The sequence below is a fragment of the Podarcis muralis genome, chromosome 11 (assembly GCF_964188315.1).
Source record: "Podarcis muralis chromosome 11, rPodMur119.hap1.1, whole genome shotgun sequence".
Lineage (NCBI taxonomy): Eukaryota > Metazoa > Chordata > Lepidosauria > Squamata > Lacertidae > Podarcis > Podarcis muralis.
This window is the reverse complement of record NC_135665.1, coordinates 1,518,548-1,544,782: the sequence shown is the minus strand read 5'-3', so window position 1 is coordinate 1,544,782 and position 26,235 is coordinate 1,518,548. Positions and strand designations below refer to the sequence as shown.

General features: G+C 41.7%; 1 protein-coding gene across 11 annotated transcripts in view; it reads left to right on the top strand.

Annotated features, from left to right (window-relative positions):
- Nucleotides 1-26,235, top strand: part of APBA1 (amyloid beta precursor protein binding family A member 1) — a 94,220-nt gene that overhangs the window by 47,109 nt on the left and 20,876 nt on the right. For 8 of the 11 annotated variants that reach the window (XM_077935937.1, XM_077935934.1, XM_077935932.1 and 5 more), the window contains 4 exons: nucleotides 564-603; nucleotides 12,169-13,379; nucleotides 20,848-20,949; nucleotides 23,168-23,207. In XM_077935937.1, the coding sequence (XP_077792063.1) occupies nucleotides 12,222-13,379; nucleotides 20,848-20,949; nucleotides 23,168-23,207 (1,300 nt within the window). In that variant the 5' untranslated portion in view covers nucleotides 564-603; nucleotides 12,169-12,221. The remainder of the gene's footprint in view (nucleotides 1-563; nucleotides 604-12,168; nucleotides 13,380-20,847; nucleotides 20,950-23,167; nucleotides 23,208-26,235) is intronic. The other 3 variants (XM_028748811.2, XM_077935935.1, XM_077935936.1) reach the window with 1 other exon arrangement.

Genomic DNA, 26,235 nt, shown 5'->3' with positions numbered 1-26,235 from the left:
TTCATATCTTAAAACATCTTTCTTTGTATTCAGCTATTGTTGGCGAAATTAAAATGCAAGCATTTCCTTGCTGGAACAAAGATCAATCTAGTTCAGTAACAGAATTGCAGTACTGTATTTTTCGCTCTATAGGACGCACCTTGTTTTAGAGGGGGAGAACAAGAAAATCTCCCCCTCTCTGCTCAGCGCCCCTTCAGCGAAGTGGCAGGAGAAATGGAGCCCCTTCCATTTCTCCTCCCGCTTCGCTGAAGGGGCGCTGCGCAGCTCACCCTCTCTGCTGAAGCCAGGAGAGTCTTGCTCTCCTGGCTTCAGCGAAAGCAACGCCGGAGGCTTCAGACGGCTATCCCTGAAGCCTGGAGAGCAAGAGGGGTTGGTGTGCACCAACCCCTCTTGCTCTCCAGGCTTCAGCGAAAGCAACGCGAAGCCTCCGGAGCGCGGAGGGAGTGTTCCCTCTGCACATCGGAGGCTTCGCGTTGCTATCGCTGAAGCCAAGGAGCCTGCATTCGCCCCATAAGATGCACACACATTTCCCCTTAACTTTTTCTTTCTTTCTTTTTTTTTAGTTTTGAACCCTGCTGGTCCCCAAAATGTCTAATTACAAAGGTAAGAGAGAAGGCCTGGTCTATTACCTTTTGCTAGCTAGGGTTGCCATATTTTGAAGAGCAAAAACAAGGACACCTTTGCTGACTTCTACTTTTAACTATGGATCGCTATGACGAGACTCATTTTACATACCCATGAAAAAGAGGGCATGTCCTGGAAAAGGAGGACATATGGCAACCGTTATAGCCCCCTTAGCTACTGCTTTTGGAAAAGGATAGAAGGCATGATTTGGTTGGTTGTAATTTTTTTTATATTATAAAATTATTTAAATACCACATTTACAGGCATAGTACTCCCAAGAAAGCTCACAATATGCAGTTGCAATTGAAATTATTCAACCCCCATTGCAAATCAGGTTTATTATCAAAATTTACAGACTTTTAGTTGCTTGCAATGAGCAAATCAAACAAAAGCAATTGAAATAGCTCAGCACAACAAATGCTTCAAGCGGTTTCCCCAATTTAGCTGAAATTGCAACTCATTTTTGTATTAGTTCCTACACAACAAGGTGAAATGCCCATTTTTATAAAACTATGAATGTCTTTCTTAACTTTGTCCCTGACCATTTCTTTCTTGCATCCCTGACTATTTCTTTTCTTGGATAGGTTTTAAAGATCTAAAACATTTTAAGTTTATTTTCATTTTGTTCACCTTTTTCTAATCAGCTAGCTTTAATTCTGTATAATTTTCCATTTGCAGTTACATCCCTCCTCCAGGGCATGATCAATCTGTATTTGAAGTGGGGGTGGGGAGGGGAAAGAGCTGTGGCATCGTTCGGACATGGCATCCTTAGAAAACACATTCCTCTTTCTGCTTTGAGATGTAGATTCAGAGACTGCCATTCTTCATTAGGGTTTTAATTATGTTTAGAAAGCAAGCTGAATGTTTGCTCAGTTGTCCCTGATCAGCAAATTCAAGAAACAGAAAGCCACCCACTGCTTGAATGAAAGAGGAATGTGTCCTCAAGAGATGAACATAAGATGCCCAACTCCAGATGCACTTTATAATGGCAAGAGAAGCAAAAGAGCCCCGCCATGGGAACATGTTCTGCGCTTTGAAGCTCTGGCTCCTTTTGCTGCTCTTTGGAAATGCACATGTGGATTGCTTGACATATTGGACATATTTGAACAATTATATGAAGAAACTCCCCCCCCCCCGCCCTCTGATCAACCATAGTTTACCGCTTTTGTCTGAACTTAGAAATTACAGTTCCTTGTTCCAAAATAAGCCACAATCATTCTGTTATTATTAATTAATTTTTATACTGCCTTTTATTGAAAGATCACAGGTGTACAGCATAAAAAACCAAAATGCATAACAACAATACAAAATTTAACACACACCCCGGACACATTTTAAAAGCCATAAAAGGATCTTAAGCCTACTTCAGATTGTGGTTTATTCTGAAACTGGCTTCCGTACTTTCCTGGAATGGGGAACTATGGTTAATTGGAGGGTTACTGGTTTGATCACTTGTGCTGTGAAGAGAAGAGCAAAAACATCATTCCTATCTCAGCTTAAGATTCTCCAAACCAGGGCATCATCTTCTCAGTCTTCTTAATTACCTTCCCAAAAGAAGGTCTATTAGCAACCAGTAAGTAGATTAGTTGGTCCAGGGTGGGTTTTGTAAAGGAGCAGTTGCCAGACCGCTTCTTTCCAAGCACCAGCCACTTTCTCCCACATTCATGGCAACTTAGGCCTACCCAGTCTATGTTTCCTGAATGTGAGATCGTCCCTGCCCATGATGAGGATCTGGAACAGTTGTTAAATTGTCTCTTCCACCACCTTCCCACAGCCAGTCTGGACTAATTTCCTTTGCTCCACTGAATTGCTGCATTCTGGTCAGGATTCGAAGGAAGCCCTCAAGCTGTGTTGTTGAACTTTCACCAGAGGACATTGCAATGTCAGCTCAAGACATAGCCCTAGACAGGAGAACCTTCCGCATAGAGATCTTGCAATGTGTGAAGCAACCCTAGATGCTTTTTTTTTTATTCCAGCCTAGAGGGGTGGATGATGTATCTTAATGGAAGATGTGCATGCCATGAACACTGTTCTGTTCATTGCTGGTCTGGAGCTGCTGTCACAAAAGCTGATGCACAAGTGTCTGTTTCTGGGATGAAATCTGTTGGATGATATCCTGTGTTGTGAGATGGGGAAGCTAAACAAATTCATCTTCCAGACAAATGCAGAAAAAAAGTATTTTATGTATTCAGTATTTTTTGTAATGTCCAAACCCTTAACATGTGGAATATGCTATGTACCAGAATCATAGAACTGTAGAGTTGAGAGGGACTGCAAGGGACATCTGGGCCACCTCCTGCAATGCTAGAATCTTAGCTAAAGCATTGGTGACAGACGGCCATCCAACTTGAAGCCATAGGTTCAAGTCCCACCCTCCAGAGCAGGAGAAAACAAGCTTGCTCCAATTAATGGAGAAATTGTGGTGGGTCGGGGGATAGTATGAAAAGGTACAGGATACTTAGTAGCTTCTGGATGCTGCTGAGAATGTTGCTTATAACTCAACATTAACCCCAGTGAAAGTTTTCGCCCTCATTCTCCCCAAGGAGTAACATCATTCCCTTTTAATACTATTTGTGGATTAAGTATGCTTGGGCCTCTGAGGAATGCTGGCAGCTGGAACTGGAAGAAGCTGTTGGGATGAACGCCTGCCTCTTGACAGCATTATTTTCAAACAAATGTCAAATCCTTTAAACCTAGCAACAGGGAGGTGCTCTCTCTTTTGTCTGAGGGATAAGGGAGGAAGGGAAAGAGAAGAATGTGCTGATCCCTAATCCATTGCTTTCCACTAAAGCTCTGTTTTCTGGAAAGAGCCAATATCACCTCTCCCCTCAAATAATATATTAGCAACCTAATTCTAAAATTAATAATCAGAACATCAGCATTAATGTTGCTGCCCTTTGGGGCTGTTGTTTTTAATGTAAACATTCACAGCAGTGTTAACATTTTAAAGGTATTTTTAATTTTCAAAATGGTCTGCTTTTGACCATACAAAAAGTTGTAGCAGCTTTTGTCACCGTGATGCATGATGCATGGTCGTACGCCATTTGCATGCTTGCTTTTATTTTTTTCAACAGATACTAGACTGCTTATGATGACTTAACTCACATTTGAAATATTGTTTGAAATATGAAAGATACAGAATTTGAATGCTAAAATTTATTTCCTTGTTGTCACTGGGTTGCTTTCAACAACTTCATAGTCAAAATAAACCCAATCCAATCTATGTAGAGTCCATTGATAACAGTGAGTATTCTGAGTGGGACTTTGCTGGACACATTCCAGTAAATCCTAAGTAATTCCCCCAGAAGTGACGTTATTTTAAACATTCTGAAAAGCAAAGAGGGTGGATTCAGTTCTCCAAATGCAACTTAGAAGCATAGAATCACATGATGTGTAAGATTTTTCTTATTTATTTATTAAATTTGTATACCACCCTCCCTCTACCTGTAGATCTCAAAGTGGTTCACAACCTGCCACCCTTGGACTGCTGCTCTGGATTTCTGATCAGATGCCAAAGTGTGGTTAAGATTTCTGTCCACCATTTGGCAGGTGGTCATAAATTACTGTTTGTGAATGTTTATCTACCTTCTAATTATTAACAGCGTCTAAAGTATTCTTACTTCTGATTGAATTGCTGTTATTGAAAGGAGTGTCAAAAAGACATGTTTTCATGAAGGGCCATTTCACATGGTAGTTTTGTTTAGCATGTACATCCTAAAAACAAGTGAAAGGGACAAATGGATGTTTTGAAAGAAATGTACATATGCTGACATAAAAGATGTGTACAGATAGCAAAAAAAGCTAGAATTTGTTGTGTATACAACATTCATTTACACTGAATTGCATTTGCCATTTACTGCTCTTTTCCAGAGTTTAGAGAGCTCTTTTTACACTACTTCATCCACCTGCCAAGGTGCGCCATCTCTCCCTGAAAGAAATCCCAGGGCTGGGTTGCATCCATCTCTTTTTCATATCTTTGGTTCTCCTGTGGCTTTAGGCCTAGTGGTTGGTGTGTGTTACTAAAACAGGAAATTAACAGTGCACCAGCAAGACCCACCGAAGTCACAACTAACTTGCCCCATGCAGTTTTGAATTATTAAATTGTATGCTACTTTACAGTTCCTTCAGTATCATAAACGAGCCCTATATATTGAATCCTTGGCAATTAGCAAATGTATAATTCAGTTACTTAAAAGGCAGGCAGTATGTTGATTAAATTATGTAGTGTGACAGTGCATATATTTTAAAATTGTTCTTTTTAAAGTTTATCCTAGCTTTATGGTAACTGAATTTTGGCCATTGGTCACAGCTGTATCTTAAGCCCACTGCCTCATCCACAGTGAAAAGGCTGAGGCTCAGTGGGACAGCTTGTGATATTTTTTTTTTCAATTCAAAAGTTCAATCTTTGGAGTTTCCAGCTGGAATGCTGGAAGAGGCTTTTGTCTGACATCATGAAGAGCTTCAGCTTACCTTGGAGGTAAGATGAAATATTCACTTGCAGTGATAAGCTGAAAGATGGGAGCATGGGGGTGGTGGCCAAGGAAGCCCCACAGATTGGTTTCTTAATCTTCAGGGGTTTGGATATGTTTCTTAATGTGCTGAAGGCAGAGAGTTACCACTGCAGATATGAGGCAGCAAAAGGTTGTAGCTGGTCTCTCCTGAATTGTTTTTAACAAGCTTTGCTGCATCTTCTGTACTCAGCAGTTGCCTGGCAGTATTCCTCATGGAGAATGGCCCAGTAGGAATGGCAGTGTTAGGACATAGCATTGTTCCCAGGGGATATCTTTGATAGGGGGCAGGTTTTTTTTATTTCTTTATAAAGAATGCCCCTGGAATGGCACTGCAGCATGATGTACCATTCCCATTGCTCCATGCTCAATGAGGAACACTGCCCTGTAGCAGCTGACACTTTTTGTCATGGTGTCACAGCTTGAAGCAAATCTTTTTTTAAGAAAGACCAGCTGCAGCCCTCTGTTGCTTCAATATCTACAATACTGAGCTCCCATGAAAAATTAAAGAAATCCCCCACCCCCTCTGTCCCTTCCCCTCCACTCTTTGGTGGGTAGAGCTGTCCTGCTCTCTATCCTGGTTTTGTTTCAACCATACTTCAGTATGATGGCAGCAAATTGTGATTATTGTTAACCAAGAATGGTCAGCCCTGGTGAATGCTAAACATTAGGTTGTCTGATTTGGATGTGAAAGTTGCATATGATTAGAGCAGGGGTATCCAGCATACTGCCCTCTAGATATTACTGGACTCCCATAAGCTTCAGCTAGCCTGATGGGATGATGGGTGTTGTGGTTCAACATTATCTGGTGGTGCAATGGCTTCCTCTGGGTTAGAGCAAATCTGAAGGAATGCTGGGAATCCATGCGGGAGAAAAGGAGAAGGGGACAGAGTCTGTGGCACATTTTAGTCATGGTTTGAACCCTGGGAAGTGTGACGTCTGAATGGAGACATTCTGCTGCCTGTGCCTCCCTAAGCATAGGCAAATTGGAAATGGATGGTTCAGTTTGTCTTGTCCAGGGCCTGAGAAAAAATGGAAGCAGGAGGGAAGGAAACAAAAGGCTGTGATGAAAAAATGCCCAGAAACTCCAGAAGACGTGAAGCAAATAGCTTTATTTTGTTACTGTCCTGGTTTAAAAGAGGAAAGTTAACAGTCTGCTTTTTGCCCTCAAACTATACTGTCCTATCAAGAAAGGCTGTGGTGACTGTGAGGGCCAATGAATGAATACCGATTTTAATCTCTGGAATACAGATTTTAGCTGAAGGAGTGTTATTTTTAATGTAAATAAGTTTATAGGGAATTTTTAATTACATCCACTTCTTCATGCAGAGGTGGCAGATGTTGCTGCTGTTCACTTTGCTGTCTGGTCTTTGACTGCAAGATAGATAGATAGATAGATAGATAGATAGATAGATAGATAGATAGAGAGTCTGTCCTACCTTTTGAGCCCTATTGTTGGTCTTTGCTGGATGGTAATAGAACATGTGTGGAATGTGGAATGATGTCACAAACTGACAATACCATAGTTTTTTAAAGTTATGTAGAACTCCCACTAGAAGCTTCATAGGAGATTGCTCGGCATATATCATCCTAAAGATTCCACATGGGAAAAAATAGATGGTAGGCAGAGGCTTATATTCAAATCCTTTTTACATTTGCTAAAATATGCAAACAGATGTCATTATATAGACATCTTGTGGACTTGAAGGTGGTACATTTAAGACTGAATTTATTAGTTTTGTCTGTCATGTTTTTATTTGCTTATAACATTTTGTCTTTAAGTTGGACACTTTGAATGCTGGATTTGGTAGAAATGTGTGAGTACCTTTATTCAATCATATACATGTGAACTACAGAAATTATTTGAAAGCCTTAACCAAAATAGCCACCTTGGGGCATCTTTGTACAGAGTGACAGGATAGGAATACTAATAACGACTTTTCTTTATGAAGACTTGCTGTATGAAATTCCTTGATCTTTAAAGTCAAAAATAATTCTATATAACCTGGTTAACATGACTGCTTTTGTAATGAGCTTTATACATGAAGGTTGTTAACTATATGTACTAGAAACAGTATTGTGAATGAAAGGCAGATGGTGAGATTTTGCTCTCCATCAAAAGGACAACAATAATACATATACAATATTTGAAAGCCTATGTGTTATATCCCCCCCCCCCATGAAGGAAATTGTTTTCATGCAAGAGCAAGAAAAATTGTATCTGGGAGCAATGGAGGAGTGTGGAACACAATTAAAAATTCTACCTTTGGAAATGTGTTTCCCCACATGTTGGGTTTTTCTTCATTCATCACTCCATGTCTGTGCTGCTCCCATTACAAAAGTAATTGAGGTTGTTCCTTTGCAACAAGAGAGCTACATATCTGTGCTAATTCCTTTTACCAAATAGCATTTGTCACAGACCATCAGAGGAATAAATTGAATTTCAGACAAACCTAGATTCCCTGTGAAATATTTCCATACAGACGCTTTCAAACTACAAAAATATGTACAAGCAAATACAAATAATGTATGTTTGTGAAATTAGGCAGAAAAGCGATCGCTTGTGTCTTGGAGCTCTCTTAGCCATTGGCTGGGCTGCTTTGATTTCACAGCATGCCACATTTGCCAAATCCTTATAATTGCTGAAGGGGAAGGGTCAGTTATCACATTTTCCTGAACACTGACAAGGAAGAGTATTCTCCAAAGACTAGCAATCAGAGTCAATTGGTATAAGGAAAGTAAAAGTTCGGTTGGACTAAGCAATAAATAACAATCAATCAATCAGCAAGCAAGCAAGCAAGCAAGCAAGCAAGCAAGCAAGCAAGCAAGCAAGCAAGCAAGCAATAAATGTCATGTATAGACATTGGAGAAATAAAACCTTGAGAGCTTTTGGTGGGGGGGGGGTCACAGGGGCAGGGGGAGGTGACTGTAGGATGTTGGTTTGGAAAAAACCCTGTCCGAATTATGAATTGTTTTTGTGCAGTCACTAGAGAAGTTCTGCAAGAAGCCAGGAACACCAGAGGTCAAGCCATCCATCAGGGTCTGAGCTCAGAGCCAGGAGTGCTTAGAAAGCACTTCCTGCTATGTGCCGTCAGCAAATATTGGGAGAGAGAGCTACATTTTCCTGCAATGTTGTATGTCTTTATTTGCAAAGCCATGTGATACCTAATACTTCTCTTGTCGATGGAAAATTACAGGAAGGCATTTGAATATAATTTTATATGTGTTTAGGAGAGAGGAGAGCATCTCATAGAAATACGATGCCTGCAGCAAGACTACTTTTTGTGACCATTTGAATGATTAATCTGTGTCCTTTAATTTAGTCGTCTTGTAAAAATGGGTTTCACTCTTTTACATTTGTTAGGGTAAACCTCTGTACAGTATTAAGCAGCCATTGCCAGAAAAGCTTTCTATAAGGTTTCACACCAGGTTCCCCCTAAAATAGTTTAGTGTCAGACCTCGTGATATAAAATATTTTATCAAATTATTGACTTTCTGCTCTTCCCCATTGAAGCCAGAGGCTGGGATTGGCGCATCTAGTGACAAATGTCTGCTTCTCTCATGGGCTTGTTGCCTGGCCTGAGATTTTTTCCCTATTGGAATAAGTATGCTGTATCTCACATTATTCTGAATGCAGTAAAAATGCTAAAATGCTCTAGGAACTAAAAACATCATAAAGTTAATAGTAGTTTGGTGAGAAACAGTACTTTGAAAGATGTCTACAATTTAACTTCGTGTCCTAGGGTGGCGTGCAGGCTGTGGCCTAATTGCAAAAGCTCTGCAGAGCTCTCAGTTCAGGCCTTGGGCAGGAGCCGCCTGCTCCTCCCTGGATGGGCTGGGGGGGGCGGAGAGGGAAAAGCGGGTGGTCCTCCTCTGGCCCCTCTCACTGCTGACATGAGCTCTGCCCACAGTAATGTATTACCTTCAGGGGAATGTGACTCTCAACAGAAAACAGGTTGCCCACCCCTGATTTAAATTAAGATATTACACTTGATCTTAGCCAAAAGGCCGAGAAGCCTTTATAAGATGGAAGCAAAATCCTGTGTTCAGTCCTGGGCACTTCTTACATATGATTATGCATATGACTGCTTGTTGGATTGCTCTCTCTCTTGCTACTTTTTCATTTGTAGCTGCTTCTACTTAATATCTGGTTTTGAGGTGGGAAGTTTTGGTGCCTGCTTATATCCTTCTGCGTAGCTTCTTTACAGAATTTGTATGGAACAAATGGTACTCTTGAGTCACAGAAGCCTTTTGATAGCTGATTAAAATCAAGTTGGGCATTATGCATGTGTGTATGTTTTACAATGCATACTCAAGGTGATACTGCTTATTTTCATTTTAATTCAGCAATAAAACAGCTCTGTTGCATATATTAAAGTATGCATTCCTAAGTTTAAAATTTTAATTAGCCATGACTTGAAAATAGTGTTGGTATGTTTGGATGAATTAGGTTGTTTTCAGGTGTCTAACCAAGGACTCTTCACACAACCTGGCTCATTGGATGGTATTCTTCTAATGAGTTTCATCAGTGCAAGGATTTCCAGTTGTGCAACAAGGCCTCTCTTTGTGTGGGCCCTCTGCCACCCCCAAATCAGCTCTAGAAGGTGGGGAAAACTCCTAGAACTGATTTAGGGGGTGCACAGAGGGAGGGGGGGGAACATCTTCTTGCACTAGGAGAAATCCTTGCACTGAAAGAATGTTCACCTTAGCACAGTGTTGGATTTTACCCATTATTTCTTCTAGGCTACAAATGACTGGCGTTGATTTCTTCAGATGTGTCAAATACACTGTCTAAAAGATTTATATCCTGCCTTTCCGCTATTACTGTACAGTACTCATTTGAGACCACAAAGCATACATACATCAAGTGATGCTATAAATCCCAGCTGCTCTTGGATGTCAGTTTCAATTAAATTTAGAGGACGTGAAAGTGCTATGTAAAAAGTCCCTTGAAGTCTACTCAGGTGCCAGTATCATGAGACATTTATGAAAATTACAGACCTTTCCCTGGATCCAAGTTGACCAAGTTGATCCAAGTTGTTACTGAAGGTGTTTGTATGTGGAGACATCATAATAAATACCACAGCTGCCTTAAAGTGCAGAGACATAAGTGAATGTGAACATTCAGTGCAAATACAGAAACTTTGAGTGTGCATATTTTTTATTTGTGAATTTTGCAAAATTATTTTGATGGCAGCTATTTCCTAAAGTTGATTTTAGCTGGTGTGCTTGTTCTTTTTTTTTTTTTTAATGGGATTGCCTTTGCCCACACAATTGCTAAAGTTAGTTTGCAGTTATTCTTGGTCTGTGGCATGAATTTATGGGGTACACACGACCACATTTTCACTCAGTGTTCCCTGAGATGTGATTATGATGGAAGAGGAAATAAAAACCATCTTTCGACTTCCTTCAGTGAGACCAAAAGTGCCTTGCCCCTCTGCTTATGCTCTCGTATCCTCCTCCTTTCTCTATTGAAAGGCTGGTAGCTAATATATAGATTGGAGAGGGGGGGGGGAGAGAGAGAGAGAGAGAGAGAGAGAGAGAGAGAGAACGAGAACACACTCTTATTGACCTCTGCCCATGCCCAGGGAACCATCAGAGCCTGGCAGTGGTGACCTGTCTAAGATGTACACCTTGGCTAGGAAGGTCTCTCCCATCCCAGCCTTGGAATTTGGTCCCACCATTTTAAAATTGTTTTTCTTATCTCTGTAATGAATTATCCTGGCAGCTGCTTAGAGATGGTTGTTGCCGCTTCTTCGTACAGTAACCGAGGGATCAAATATAGTGTGTGCTTCCAGACTATCCAGTGCTAACAAAATTCTTCCCCCGTGACATAGCAGGAGCATTTAAGTGTTAGATTCACAGATTTCTGGCTCTACATCAGTGCTATCAGTGTGCTAAATATTTATTGGCATAGCACATCCATTTATAGTCATTTCAAGTTATAAATGTTCCTGTTTGTCAAACACTTTCCCCCCTTTCTCTAAATGGCCATAAACCAAAAGCTGTAATTTTTACTTCCCCTTGAGTGTATGGCATGATGACTCTTTGTGTTCCTTATTTATAATGCTGCATATCAGAGCCTTCAGCTTTGCTCAGAAAAGTAAAATGGCTTCCAGCAGCTTGCCCGGGGGGGGGGGGGGGAGAGAAGAGCCCATTTATTTTCTTATACCGCTTTGTGGGGCTCTCTTAACAGATCTGAGGTGAAGTTCTTTACTTCAATGCGGAGAAAAGAAAAGGCTCAGGGCAGGCAATTAAGTTTTTAGAGACAAGAACTGTTCATTGCATGTACTTCTCTCGCATTTTCTTCCCCTTGGATTTATTCAGTGGGTCAGAGTAGGACCATTGAAATGGCTTGTCAGTGGTTTCAGTGGGTCTCCTCAAAATAGTGGCTTAGTTGGCTATCACCTAGTGAGTTCAGTTTTCACTTCCCTGTTTTTATTTTTTTCTGTTTCTGTCAGATCACTTTTGTATAATCTTTTGTGCTCTTATTCTCCACAGTCTGCCTACTTAGAGCATTTCCCAGTTGTTCTGTTAACCATATTACCCCAGGCGGCATCTGTCCTCAGTCTCTTCTTCTCTGTCCCTTGCCTTTTGCCCTCCTCTTTCGGTCTCTTATTCTGAGCACGTCTCCTTTGCAGAATAGGCCTCACGCTGTCCATCTTGTCTGCTTGTCTGTTAAATTCTGGCTAGTCAGCTAGTGTCCAATACATTCTCTCCATTCTTGCTAGTGTTTTCTGCTAATATCTTAAATTAATTTTTGGTAACACTTTACTTAAATTTTCAGCTTATCAGAACTCACATGTCTGATTCTTTACAGCATATAAGGCAACAGTTGAGGTGAACCGCCCTGAGACCTTTGGGTATAGGGCTGTATAGAAATCAATCAATCAAATAAATAAATAACAGTTTATTTTATGTAAAATCAAAAAAGCCAACTGATACTGTATTGTTATATTAATTCTACAGGGCTTTAAGAAGCTCCTTCCTTGTTCCTGTGTAATAAGAGGTGTTCATTTTTTGTCCTTCTTTACAGCCTCAACACACAAAATGTCAATAGAATAAGTGAGGCTCCCTCGAGAACCTGCCATGAACCATTTTGAGGGACCAGCTGAAGGAGAGGTGAATGATGAACTCAGGAGTAGAGTGGTGAATGAATCTGTGGAGGCTGACCTGGAACATTCTGAGGTAGAGGATGAACAGCCCCAGTATGCCAGCCATTACCCGAGATGTGCCAACAGCAGCCTTGAAGGACGTTCTCGACAGGAAGAGGAGGAGGGCACGTTGGCACGGTCAGCTAGCACGGAGAGTGGCTTTCACAACCACACGGATACTGCTGAGGGAGATGTCATAGCCCCAGTGGAGGATGCCTATGAAGGAGACCGCGTGCTGGACAATGAGGATGAGAGTGCCTATGCAGTGCAGTACAGGCCCGAGGCAGAGGAGTACACAGAAAATGCTGAGGCAGAACATGCGGAGACGATTCGTAACCGAACTCTCCCCAACCACTTGCACTTCCACTCCATTGAGCACGAGGAAGCCATGAATGCTGCTTATTCAGGTTATGTGTACACCCACCGGCTCTTCCACCGGGGGGAAGATGAGCAGTATGCTGAGCCCTATGCCGACTATGGGCTGCAGGAACATGTCTATGAGGAGATAGGCGACACGCCTGACCTGGATGTTCGGGAAGGCCTTAGACTCTACGAGCAAGAGAGGGAGGAAGCTGACAACTATCGAAAGGAAGCTCTCGGTGCCCGACTCCACCACTATGATGAGCGCTCTGATGGAGAGTCTGACAGCCCTGAGAAAGAGGCAGAGTTTGCTCCCTATCCAAGGATGGACAGTTATGAACAAGAGGAAGACATTGACCAAATTGTGGCTGAAGTCAAGCAGAGCATGAGTTCTCAGAGCCTGGACAAAGCTGCTGAAGACATGCCAGAAGCAGAGCAGAATGTGGACCCTGGTGATGCTCCTGCTCATGTTCACCATGAAAGCAACCGTCCGCTGTCCGTTGGCGCTAGACCTACAGTTAATGTGGGAGATCCAGTGCAGAGATACAGCAAGGAGAAAAGGGATGCAATATCCCTGGCTATCAAAGACATTAAGGAAGCAATTGAGGAAGTGAAGACTAGGACCATCCGTTCTCCTTATACCCCCGATGAACCCAAAGAGCCCATTTGGGTGATGAGACAGGACATCAGCCCAACCAGGGATAGGGAGGATCAGGGTCCACTAGAGGGAGATGTGAGTATACCAAACGACTCACATAATAAGAAAACCGAATGTTAAGGCTATGCAGTCAAAATCGCACAAAACTGCATAGCCTTAATATTCGGTTTTCTTATTGTGTTTTTAACTACTTGCGGGGGATGACGACACATAGTTAAATGTTATTTTTCCTTATTAATTGTGTTTGGAAATCAGAATTATTACACTACAAATTCTCCTTTGGCCTTAATAACCTTCATTATTAAGGATTGGCAAAAAAGGAAAAGAAATATAAAAATAATATTTAGATGTGGCTTTGGTAAGCTATGTCCTCTCACAGGTTAATTTCTAAATATTTGCATTGATGCATTTGCTTCTAATAGAAGCTGTGTGTTGCTGAGCACGAGCATAGTGTCATGTGGAACTGCAATGGTGTCATGGTCAATATTCTTTTGAATTCTTGTTAGTTTTTCAGTCATCCAGGCAGCAGACTTGTTTTCTTCCACTGCTCATGATCAGCCTGTGTTGATAGTAGATTCAGAAACTGCGTTCTTGTTTTCAGTTGCCATGCAAAGGAGGTGTTCCTCCTTCTCCCATTAATGTTTTTGTGTTTGGTGTTTCCTAAAGCACCACTGGATCCCTCAGAATATTTGCTGTGGGAATTCAATTCAGTGAATGGCAAGGCTTTAATGAATGTTTTAGGTTGCTGATTGCCAACTACTTAGCGACTTTCTGTTGAGTAAGTGCTGTATACATTTTGTTAAATAAAATAATAATAAGCAAATCAGGCTAAAATCCTGTACAGTTGACTTCAGTGGAATTATAGCAGCCTAAATGTGCTGCTGCCCCAGCACTTTATCAGATTTGAATTTATTACTTTGTCATCTATTGGTTTTTTTGGGAGCCTCAAAATATACTAAACTTTTGATGAAGCCAGAAGCCAGCTATTCTTTGTGCTTCAGCCTGTACTAGGGCTACTATCTCTAGGGAGTTCTTATTTTGCAGAGTCATTTGCCTGGTTGCACGCCTGCTTCGTAGATATAAGCTCGCAGGCTGCATCCCCATCATTTTCTGTCAGGGTATTTGATAGGAGGGATGGGTTGAGAAAGATAAAGCCCTGTTAACTGATATTTTCTCAATCAACAGAGATTTTTTAAATCCTGCACTTTCTGATTGATACTGGAAATGAATGTCAGCAAGGCTTTGGGCATCGCTATGCAAAAGAACGCGGGTGGCGCTGTGGGTAAAACCTCAGTGCCTAGGACTTGCCGATCGCATGGTCGGCGGTTCGAATCCCCGCGGCGGGGTGAGCTCCCGTCGTTCGGTCCCAGCGCCTGCCAACCTAGCAGTTCAAAAGCACCCCCGGGTGCAAGTAGATAAATAGGGACCGCTCTGGCGGGAAGGTAAACGGCGTTCCGTGTTTACCTGGAAGTGTCTGCGGACAGCGCTGGCTCCCGGCCTATAGAGTGAGATGAGCGCACAACCCTAGAGTCTGGCAAGACTGGCCCGTACAGGCAGGGGTACCTTTACCTTTACCTTTATGCAAAAGAAGTGGGAGAAGCAGGCGTCTTGCTGTTCCTGTCCCCCCCCCCCCCCATCTCCCTGCTATCCAGAAATGAGGCTTAAACTCCCAATGCAAGGACAGGACACAACATTTTCCACAGGGAGAGATGCAAGAATTGCCTTTCAAATGAGATAGAAATATGGTGTGACAGGTAGTGCAAGACCTTTGCAGGTCTTGTTTTCCGCACAGCCACATCCCATGTGAAGCTGGTTTTGATTTTCAGCTGTAGTGGACAGTAAGATTGAAGTTTTGTTTACTTGCAGCATAATTTCTGAGGTACTTGTATAGATTCAGTTGCTCCCAAATGGTGGGGGTTTTGAGTATTGAGTATATTTGCTAACCTAAGCAAATATATTCAGGCTTTTGTCAGAATTCTGAGAACCCCAACTTTCATATTTTTTTAAAAAAATCATTTTCTATTCCACATGAATAGCCAAGGGCAGCCTTCATAATGAAATATAGTAGCAAAAATATTAAAGTGATGGAAACAAGTAGGACATCCCAAACTTAGTGCATTGTTCAACTTCTCTAACTTGATGCATGATGATGATGGAGAAATATTTTGGAGAAATAATAATAGCTTGCAGCTTCTAATATTCTCATAGGAGAATTTCCCTTAGCAAAAGTTTAGAAACCACTAACTTAAAGAGAGGGTCTTAATTAAGAGCACTTCATGGTTTCCCCAAAAGAAGTGTTTTTTGACAATTATGAGTTGACTCAATAAAAGGTATCCTCTCCCAACTTTGCATGTCCACCCCATGCAATGCTTTTTTATTTACACCAAATGCCTTTTGCTCAGTGGTGCAGAAGGACAGTTTGTGACAGCTCTTCCCTGGCTTGCAAATCTCAGGCTTTGTGGATTTGTTTTCATGATGTTTAGTAAATGATGCACATGGATGGTCTGGTTTTGTAAGTGGAATGTAACATTTCTGAGGAACACGTTTCTCTTTTCCGCCTCCCTTAGGGGTAATATCCTTTGTTTTCTTTTCGCTTGCCTTTGGGTCCACATGTTTCCTTTGTTCTCTGCCTGGTGCTGTGCAGCTTTGCAGAGCCTCAGTTTTTCCACAGCAGGGCTCATCTATCATTAACGAAGGGAATAGCAAAGGCGCCTTGAATAATGGAGCAGCTTTCAGGTGCTTCAGGAGCCTGAAATAATGTCACCAGCTATGCAGATGGGATGATGCTGTGCCTGACATTTGCACAGCCAAAGTTTTAGAGCTGCCCTTTGGAGCACAGATGGAATTCCATTGGACCTTTGGTGGATAGAATTAACTTCCAAAATTATGCAGTGGCCCAAGTAGTAGTAGTAGTAGTAGTAGTAGTAATAATAATAATAATAATAATAATAATAATAATAATAATAATAATAATAATTTATTATTTATACCCCGCCCATCTGGCTGGGCCTCCCCAGCCACTCTGGGCGGCTTCCATAGAAACCAAAAATACAGTAAAATATCACACGTTAAAAACTTCCCTTAAGATGTCTTCTGAATGTCAGGTAGTTGTTTATCGCTTTGACATCTGCTGGAAGGGCGTTCCACAGGGCGGGTGCCACTGCCGAGAAGGCCCTCTGCCTGGTTCCCTGTAGCTTTGCTTCTCGCAATGAGGGAACCGCCAGAAGGCCCTCGGCGCTGGATCTCAGTGTCCGGGCAGAATGATGGGGGTGGAGACGCTCCTTCAGGTATACTGGACCGAGGCCGTTTAGGGCTTTAAAGGTCAGCACCAACACTTTGAATTGTGCTCGGAAACGTACTGGGAGCCAATGTAGGTCTTTCAAGACCGGTGTTATGTGGTCTCGGCGGCCGCCCCCAGTCACCAGTCTAGCTGCCGCATTCTGGATTAGTTGTAGTTTCCGAGTCACCTTCAAAGGTAGCCCCACGTAGAGTGCATTGCAGTAGTCCAAGCAGGAGATAACCAGAGCATGTACCACTCTGGCGAGACAGTCTGCAGGCAGATAGGGTCTCAGCCTGCGTACCGGATGGAGCTGATAAACAGCTGCCCTGGACACAGATTTGACCTGCGCCTCCATGGACAGCTGTGAGTCCAAAATGACTCCCAGGCTGCGCACCTGGTCCTTCAGGGGCACAGTTACCCCATTCAGGACCAGGGAATCCTCCACACCTGCCCGCCTCCTGTCCCCCAAAAACAGTACAAGTAATTTTCAGTTTTTTACATGCTTGAATACTTAGACTTTTGCTGACTAAGATAAAAGGGGGGGTATATTTTTTCCAAATAACCATGAAAGGCTTGATTCAGAATTCTATGGAGTTGTATTTGTGCACTGCATGTAAGACTGAGATGTCAAATACATATATATCAGTTCATAGAATTCAGAATCAAGTAATATATGGAAAGATAAAATGTATGTTCACTATTTTCCTGCTTGCACCAAGTCCTCATGGCTTGTTCACCAAAATGGAAAAGTGAAATAGACTCGAGTACAAGAAGTTCCTAGCCTAGGTAATTTCCCTTTAAATGGAAACCTGAAAAAAGAAGACATCGTCTTGAATGCGGGGACATAGCTAGGAGGAAGATTCATATTACAAAAGTACAGATCTGAAGGATAGCTTTAGGTTTTCCATAATTTTTTATTTGTATATGTATAAAGCTTTATCAGAAGCCCAGTTTAATCAAAGACCAGGGTTGGACATACAAACAAAGGAACATTTTTACTATAGACAGTTCATTCTAACTTTGTGAAAAATGCAAGAAGGGGAAAAAGGAAATATTATGACTATGGCTCCTAAGGGCCTCCACTAGCCAGAAGACAAAAATGGGGACTTTCTTACTCTGCAGGGACTAAAGAACCCTTATTCTTAGTCTGATCTACTCCAAAGGCTCAGGGCTTGTAATAAAAGCTTTAAATCTGCTTGAAAAACTGAATTCTATCACATTTGCCAGTAAGCCTGAGCCATGGTAGCACTTTGTCCTTGTGGCTATTCCATAATCAGATGAAATGTCTAGGATCAGGCTGTACATTGGGTTGGATCTAGACTTAGTCAAACTTTGAGGGGAAATGATGAGACTCTCTAGTCATTATTAACTTCAGGTCCAATTATAATTATGCCTTACTTTCAGTTATAAACTCTTTTCTGGGGGGGAATTGCATAAGTATAATAGCTCTTAAATTATGCTTGCTTTTTAAAAAAAATCTTTGTACTTTAACCACCTAACTGTACATTAATATCATTTATTACTTATTCAGAAGATACCAATAGTACTGCAATTCTGCTAGAAATGTATGTCTTCAGGGCAATAAATGAAAGGAATAGCTGCTTGCTAAGAGAGAATGACCTTCTTATGTATGGGTGTTTGACAACCATTCAGTATCAAATAAGATTAATCTACATAGATAGGATACTAGCAGCATCTCTTGTTACAGGCTTCAATTTCAAGTTCCAGGCACATAACACCACTGGAAAAAGTAATTTGGTGGCACTTGATTGTTAGCAATTAGCAGACAACTCTGAAGTTGAGCAGAACAGCAGCAAAATCAAAATGGAGAATTTTTGGATGTATCAGGCTGAGTATCTTAGGAGAATGGTAAGTGAATTGTAGCAAGAGAGTAACTGTCAATTTAGGATTTTTTTTACTTAACCCCTGAAGGTGTTCTGTCTGCACAATTCCAAACTTTTAATAAGCTTAATGTTGTGTTGCTCTGACATTTCTATGTATGGATGATGTAGGAGCACCCAGAAGCATCTTGGATATTTTCTTTTGAAATTTGGATCTGTTCTGGTGTTTTGGTTCTTACCATAACAACAATTATGATAGGAAAAACAGAATATTTTTGAATTTTTTTAGTTATGAACAATAAGTATATTCAAGTGGTGCTTAATATTCATTTTTCTGATGCAAAGGTTGCAGTGTACAAAGGATACTGCATTAGAAATCCAAGCAACATAGTTGCGAAGACTACAGCCCTTGTTACGGAATATAGCCGTTGTCCTATAATATTGTGAATGATACAGAAGAATAGAATAATTTTTAAAAATAAATCTGCACCTGTGGTGTATTTTTTAAAAATGGTTGTAGGTTGTAGAGAACTGCTATTTGTGAGATTTTTAAGTGACTGTGGAGGGAGAGTTTGCTTTTCACAATGTGTAACCACATTTATTTTGTCCCGTTGTCACTTCTGGTTAGTCGCTGCAAGCTTATGGAGTGATACAGATCTCTTCAGCACTCTCTCCTCCGGCTTTTCTTTTAGCAAATAGAAAGAAGGCATTGGCAAGAGGGAAGTAAGATGAACTGCAATGGACACGGGAAGGGAACTTCCCCCCATTTTCCTGAAAAAGAGGTGTTTGGTGGGAGGGGAGGACAGACTCTCCTCCTCCTGTGCTTAGAGGTCGGCAGCAGCTGGTCCCCAGACAAGGCCTTCGCTCCAAAGATGTCTTGGGTGAGCAGGCTCCTGCCAGCCGTCCTTCAGCCTCTGGCACAGCTGCGGCAGCGCTGGTGCTGGCTAGCCAGGAGATCCCCGTGGCTTCAGTCCTGGAGGTTTTGAGAGCGGGTTCAAGGGGCTTCTCTGCATCTCCAAGAAGTGCTTGGTTCCTCTGAATTGTTCCCCAGGGGCTTGCCCCCTTGACTGGGGGGTGGGAGGGACACGAGGCGGGGCAAAGGGGAAAGAGGAGGAGAGCTGCCGCCTGGAAGGACTATGCATGGTAAAAGAAATAAGAACCGAGTTGGTTTGATTTGTCACCTATAATGTAATTTCTGTTGTTTTATTGATATTTGTAAGCTGCTGTCAGAGTTCTTTCCCCCAACCAAAGGTAAAGGTAAAGGTACCCCTGCCCGTACGGGCCAGTCTTGACAGACTCTAGGGTTGTGCGCCCTTCTCACTCAAGAGGTCGGGGGCCAGCGCTGTCCGGAGACACTTCCGGGTCACGTGGCCAGCGTGACATCGCTGCTCTGGCGAGCCAGAGCCGCACACGGAAACGCCGTTTACTTTCCTGCTGGTAAGCGGTCCCTATTTATCTACTTGCACCCGGGGGTGCTTTTGAACTGCTAGGTTGGCAGGCGCTGGGACCGAACAACAGGAGCGCACCCCGCCGCGGGGATTCGAACCGCCGACCTTTCGATCGGCAAGCCCTAGGCACTGAGGCTTTTACCCACAGCGCCACCCGCGTCCCTCCCCCAACCAAAGAGCAAGATAAAAAGGCTTTAAATACTAATAGTAATAATTTTCAAAAATCTTTCTCTGCTTCCATACTTCTGATTACACTGAGTGCTGCACCCCGAAGTCACCTTTGCCGGGACTTCACTGTCCATGGGGTCCTTTACTTTTTTTACCTTTTACTTCTGATTACATTGTATAAACTAGAACTCAGTTTTGTATTACATGGTTGTCCTCATATTTTCAGTGTAAGCTTGGCTCTCTGATTTTACTTTCTATTGAACTTGACCAGAAGTAAAGATTTAAAGAAGATAAAGATATCCAGCCACAAAAGTGCTGTTTATACAAACAGCCTGATAAACAGCTTTCTCTCAGGCATGACTTGGGAGGGTTTTAATGTCTGGATTTGTTGTTGCCTCAGTCATGGGCTTTAATTTAATTTGCTGCTTAATTACATATTTATCAGCAGTATTAAGCCAAAACTCACTACAGGGGGGTTGAAAATCATATGTCCCACTTCTTGCTAATGTACTTTTTCCTAATGTACTTATTAATGTGCAGTTTTCTTGCATTGTCTTTTACCCATATCTGCAGCTCCCCCCCCCCCCAAATTAGTGGTTCAACAATAATTTTATTATTTACATTTATGCAGACCTAAAATTAATAGGACTTGCTTCTAAGAAAATATAAATCTGAATATAATTCCATGAAATGCTGCATGTTTAATTTTGCTGGAACCCTTTGCCCATTCCTCAATCTCAAAGCAACAAATACCATTTATTGTTCTGTCAGCATTTTATTTCATTGTGTATCTTTTCTCTGTCTAGTCTCCATCTCCTGATTCATCTTCCCCACGAGGCGCTGAATCATCAGGTCTGCAGCATCACCAAGATGTCTGTGGAACAGCAGAAACCCCCACCAAGAAGGAGGTAGAGTACTAGTCTTTTTAAAAGCAGTAGTTTTACTGGAAATGTTCCCCATATTTAGGACTCCTTAATTGTGTTCTGTGCATTAAACAATCTTTTTAAAAATGATTTATTTATAGTAAGCAATAAGCTTTTTAGATTTAGGCTGCAGTCTGCAATACATGTATTCACCAGTAGATTTGAATCCAATCTGATTTAGGAATGCAGCTTTTATTAGGTAGTGTTATGTTTAATAGACTGGAGGTCTTGGATGTAAACACTGCTGGAATCACTGATAACTATTCCTAAATTTAGTATATTAGAGATATTCCCACAGTTCGTTTTTAACAAACAGCAGCAGCTTCCTCAGGGGAGAAATGAGAATTGCCACAACACTTTCCAAATGTCTTTCCTCAAAGCAGAGTCCAATTTCCATAGTACTACAATCCGCTGCCCAAAGACATGCATGTTACTTTACTTTGAAATGCTTTGTCCTAATAGGTTAACAGTAGAATTCTTTATAGTGTCTGCTTACTAGTAATATTTGATGTGGGTTTTTTGGGAGGTGGGCATCTTTTCCAAAGAGCACATAAAATGTGCTCCTTAAAGGCAGCAGTGATACGGATTCCTTGGAATTCATTGACACTAGACTTTCTAACTGTGCAAAGTCAGAACTGAATCATTTCTGCTTCACCTGCCTGGACACACTATAGAGACATGAACCTCAGGAATCTCTCTTCTGAAAGTGGAAATGCAGATGTCCCACCCTCAGGCTCAGTTGACCAAGATGGTAAAGTTGGGGTACTTCCCTCTCAAAATTTCCAGGCATTTGGACATATTTGCTCTTTTCCTGAAATCTGAAGGATATATCAGTGTCAGCCAAACCTAAGAGCTATATTCTGAATAACTGGACACAGTTATTCTGTCCATTTGGGGAAATAGCTTTCTTAAGAATAATTTTTAGTTAAAAAATACCAATCACAGTTTCTCAGGGCAGGCTGACACTTATCGTGTTAAGGAATGTGCCAGTATGAAGTTACTCTCAAAATGTATCATGTACTCTCTCTCTTCTCCTTTCTCCAGACATTTAGTGAGATATGAAATGTTTTGCTTCTGCACAGATTTTTTTCTATAAAGCCAAATGCCTAAATGGAGGGAGTATCAGTCAGGAGATTACACAAATGTATTTGTAACAAATATTTGTTCTGAAGGATAATATATATTTGTAAAAACTACTCTCTCTGAAGGAAGGAATCAAGATTTATAGTAATAATGATACCTATAATAATAGTAAAGCTTTTATATCAGTTAATTGAAGGCTATGTGTTTTATACCACTAAGCTTTTCTCAGAAATGCTCTTTGTTGTTCTGCTGCTTTATTATCTCTGCCTACTTGAATCCAGAAGATAAACCACTTTAATCTGCTCATGGCAATTGGGTGAATTATTTAAAAGGATATTGGAGTCGGAGTATCAAAAATAGAGGCATTGCAATAGATCAAATGGCTGCAGAAGCAGGTTCCCTAGTGGAAATAAATGTCACAATCTCACACCAGTACTTAATTTCCTGAAAGTGTCTTGTCAGCAAGACAATTTGGTAGTAATTGATACTTCTATTTGACATTTTTCTCTTTACTAGTTATTTTCTTGTTCCAAGATGCTGTTCTATAGGACCTAATCAAACTGTAGCTTCAGTTTTATTGTATTTTATGGATTTTAAACATTTGCTGTATTTACTTGGAAGTAAGTCCCATTGTGTTTCTTTGTGTGTTTAGGGATTGTTTGTGTTCAATCAAAGTGGATTAATTTTTACCTTAAAACTACCAGTTTATCTAAACTTCAGCAATGAGCGAGATTACTAAGAAGTTCTTTCGCATAAATGTAAGCCTAAGACCCTGAAGACATTGCCAGAGTCTAGAGCTCTTTAGTTTTTTTGTTTCTGTTCATGACATGATAAATGTTTGTGACATCTTTGGAACTTTAAAAATCTGTTATTCGTAGGAAAGGCAGCCTGGAAATGCTTTATTGATGCTAATGGTCTAGACTACACTCTAGGATAACTTCTTAATAATTAACCGATCCTTTGAAATATGTATACATATTTCTTACTAGGCTGTCCACAGAGATCGGGTAACAACTGTCAGTGTGTGATGAATAACTTTGCCAGTTCTGCATGAAAGGCTTTTTAATGCATACCTCAGCATGCTTAGCTTAGTTTGATATCCTGTTTGTCTTAATTACAGTCAAGAAAAAGCTTGGCTTCTTTCCCAACCTATGTTGAAGGTAAGCTATCAAAATCTCTCTCTCTTTCTTTAAGTTTTAAAACCTTTTCATATAAGTGCAATGTGAATTAAAAACAGGTGTTAGTCCATTCACACAATCTGTTTAGTAACTTTCTCAAGTGCTTGTTCTCTGCACACAGAGCAGAATGTAGGGCCTCTACTGCTTTTGCCAGCACTCGGTGGAGAGGCTTTGTCACGTTAGAAACAAAACTTGCAAGTTTAAGAAAGACAACCCAGGCACACCAGGGAGAAGGTTCTAGCGTAGCTTGTTCCTTTTGCTCCTGCTGTAGTCACAAACTGGATCTCTCCCTACACACTGCAACTGATATTTGCCTCAGGAGAAAAGCCCTCATTGATGTCTGTCTGGATGACAATGATAATTCAGAGTCCTCCATGTAGGGACAATGGCATGGGTGAAGTTCTTTTTTAAAAAAAAGTGTCTTCTCCCATGCTGTAGTCCTGGGGCTGCTATTTCGTAAAGAAAAACCCTTGTACGCCACGGTCAGACTCATCATGTCTACCTTGGTCCATGTGGGCCACCTCTAAGAGAAACCCCACCTCCTCTTTTAAGCCTTGCATTGGATTCAGCTTCTCGTTGCCTCCAGGCCAAATTCAGCCAGAGGAAGATGACCCAATGACCCTCAGCTTACATCCCCTGGGCAGCTTTTCAGTCACGGAAGGGCATTCAATTCAGTGAGGGCAGTGGCGTAGCGTGGGGGGTGCAGGGGGGGCCAGCCGCACCGGGCGCAACATCTGGGGGGGGGCGCTCGCACTCGCAGCTCTCTGCCCCCTTAGGTTAGGGGGCGCAAATTACTTGCCTTGCCCCGGGTGCTGACAACCCACGCTACGCCACTGAGTGAGGGCATCTGCTAATGGAAGACAAGGCGAGAGCCACATTTTGCCAATTTCTTCCTCTTCCCCTCCCTGCTCCAAGCTTCCTGTACCCCCTTTGACACACCCGGCTGTTTTGAAGGGCTCCCAACTCTCAGTTGTTTTGCTGTGCTGGAAACTGCAAGGAGGGAGGGGAAATAAGCAGAAATGGCTCTTCGTCCCTCCCTCCACTGGGAGCCCTTCTGGAAGGGCCAGGACACCACTTGGATTTGGGGTTAATACATCCAGTTTGCTAACATGCTTGTGTTGGTGCACTATGCCCAACATGGATTGGGGCCTAGAAGCATTTTCAGGCAGTTTTGTTTGTGAATATTAATAATCACAATTAAAACTAATAGTGACAATAATGTTGTCTGCATGCTTTTGACTATATGCTCGATTCTGTCCTACTGTCTTCTGCGAACAAGCTCTCTGGGGGCTTTTATATGCCGATGTTAATGGTCACCTGAATATTAGCCTTCAGTTGCACAACCAGTAAACCAGTAACCAGTAAACTACTTAATGAGTACGTAAATTTGTATTTTGTTTAACCAAAGGTTGGCTAACCTTTGGCCCTCCAAATATTGCTCCCATCTTCCCTGACTGTTGGCCATGCTGATTGGGGTTGATAGAACTTGATGTCCAACAACAGGTTAGCCCACCCCTGGTTTAGGTACATTAAAATTTATTTAGTTATTACATTTATATCCTACCTTTCCTCCAAAGAGCTTAGGAGAGGGTACCTGGGTCTTCTCCCACCCTCAAAAACCCTGTGAGGTAGGTTAGGTGGAGAGTGTCTGCCCCTGGTGTAAGATTCTTGGCTTAGTGGAGGTTGGATCAGTCTTAGTCCAACACTGTGCAATTCTGACTTTTGTTCAGAACATTATTCTTTATATTCTGATGTCTCTACTATTGCCCGAAAATATATCCTCTGTGAACATTATAAATTGCCTTAGGTTGCAGACCTATAACGTCCTTAGCAACAAATAAATCCCATTAAACCCACTGGAAACATGGATAGTATTGGACTAACTTATGGACTATTTATAATTGTGTGCATGCAGCTGAATTGGTTAACGGATTGCATCATTAAAATTATGTTTTATTGAATACTAATTTGTTTATTGATGGTTGTTGTTTTTCAGTTGACAGTGTTTTGTCTCAACCCCCACAAATTCTTCTTGTATTGTGGAATTATCTATTACACACTCTATGCTTTTACATTTTTCAGCATAAATCATTTTTTAAGATTTTTGGTTGGATTTGTAGCTGGTTAACTGACAGAACTCAAAGAGTACTCATTCATGGTTCCTCGCCATCCTGGCAAGAAGTGCCACAGGGTTCTGTCCTAGGTCCATTGTTGTCCAATGCTTTTATAAATGACTTGGATGAAGGAATTGAGGGGATGATCATCAAATTTGCAGATAACGCCAAACTGGGAGGGGTGGCTAATTCTGCAGAAGACAGAATCAAAATTTAAAATGACCTTAACAGGTTGGAGAAGTAGGCCCAAACTAACAAAATAAATTTCAGTAAGGTCAAATGTAAGGCTCTGCACTTGGACAGAAAGAACCAGATACACAAATATAGGATGGGGGACACCTGTCTTACTAGCCATACATGTGAAAAGGATCTAGGGATTTTGGTGGACCACAAGCTTAACATGTCAACAGTGTGAAGTAGCAGCAAGAAAACTAATGCTATTCTAGGCTGCATCAACAGAAGTCTAGTGCCGAGATCAAGGGAAGTAATAGTCCCACTCTATTCTGTCTTGCTCAGACCACACCTAGAATACTGTGTCCAATTCTGGGCACCACAATTTAAGAAGGATGTTGACAAGCTGGAAGGTGTGCAGAGGAGGGCAACCAAGATGGTCAAGGGTCTGGAAACCAAGCCCTACGAGGAGCGCTTGAAGGAGCTGGGTATGTTTAGCCTGGAAAAGAGGAGACTGGGAGGAGATATGAGAGCCACTATCTCAAGGGCTTCCACTATCTCAAGGGCTGTCACATAGAAGAGGGAACAAGCTTGTTTTCTCCTGCTCTGAAGGGTAGGGCTCGAATCAATGGCTTCAAATTACAAGGAGGAAATTCCAACTAAACAGGAAGAATTTTCTGACTGTAAGAGCAGTTTGATAGTAGAATTGTCTCCCTCAGGAAGTT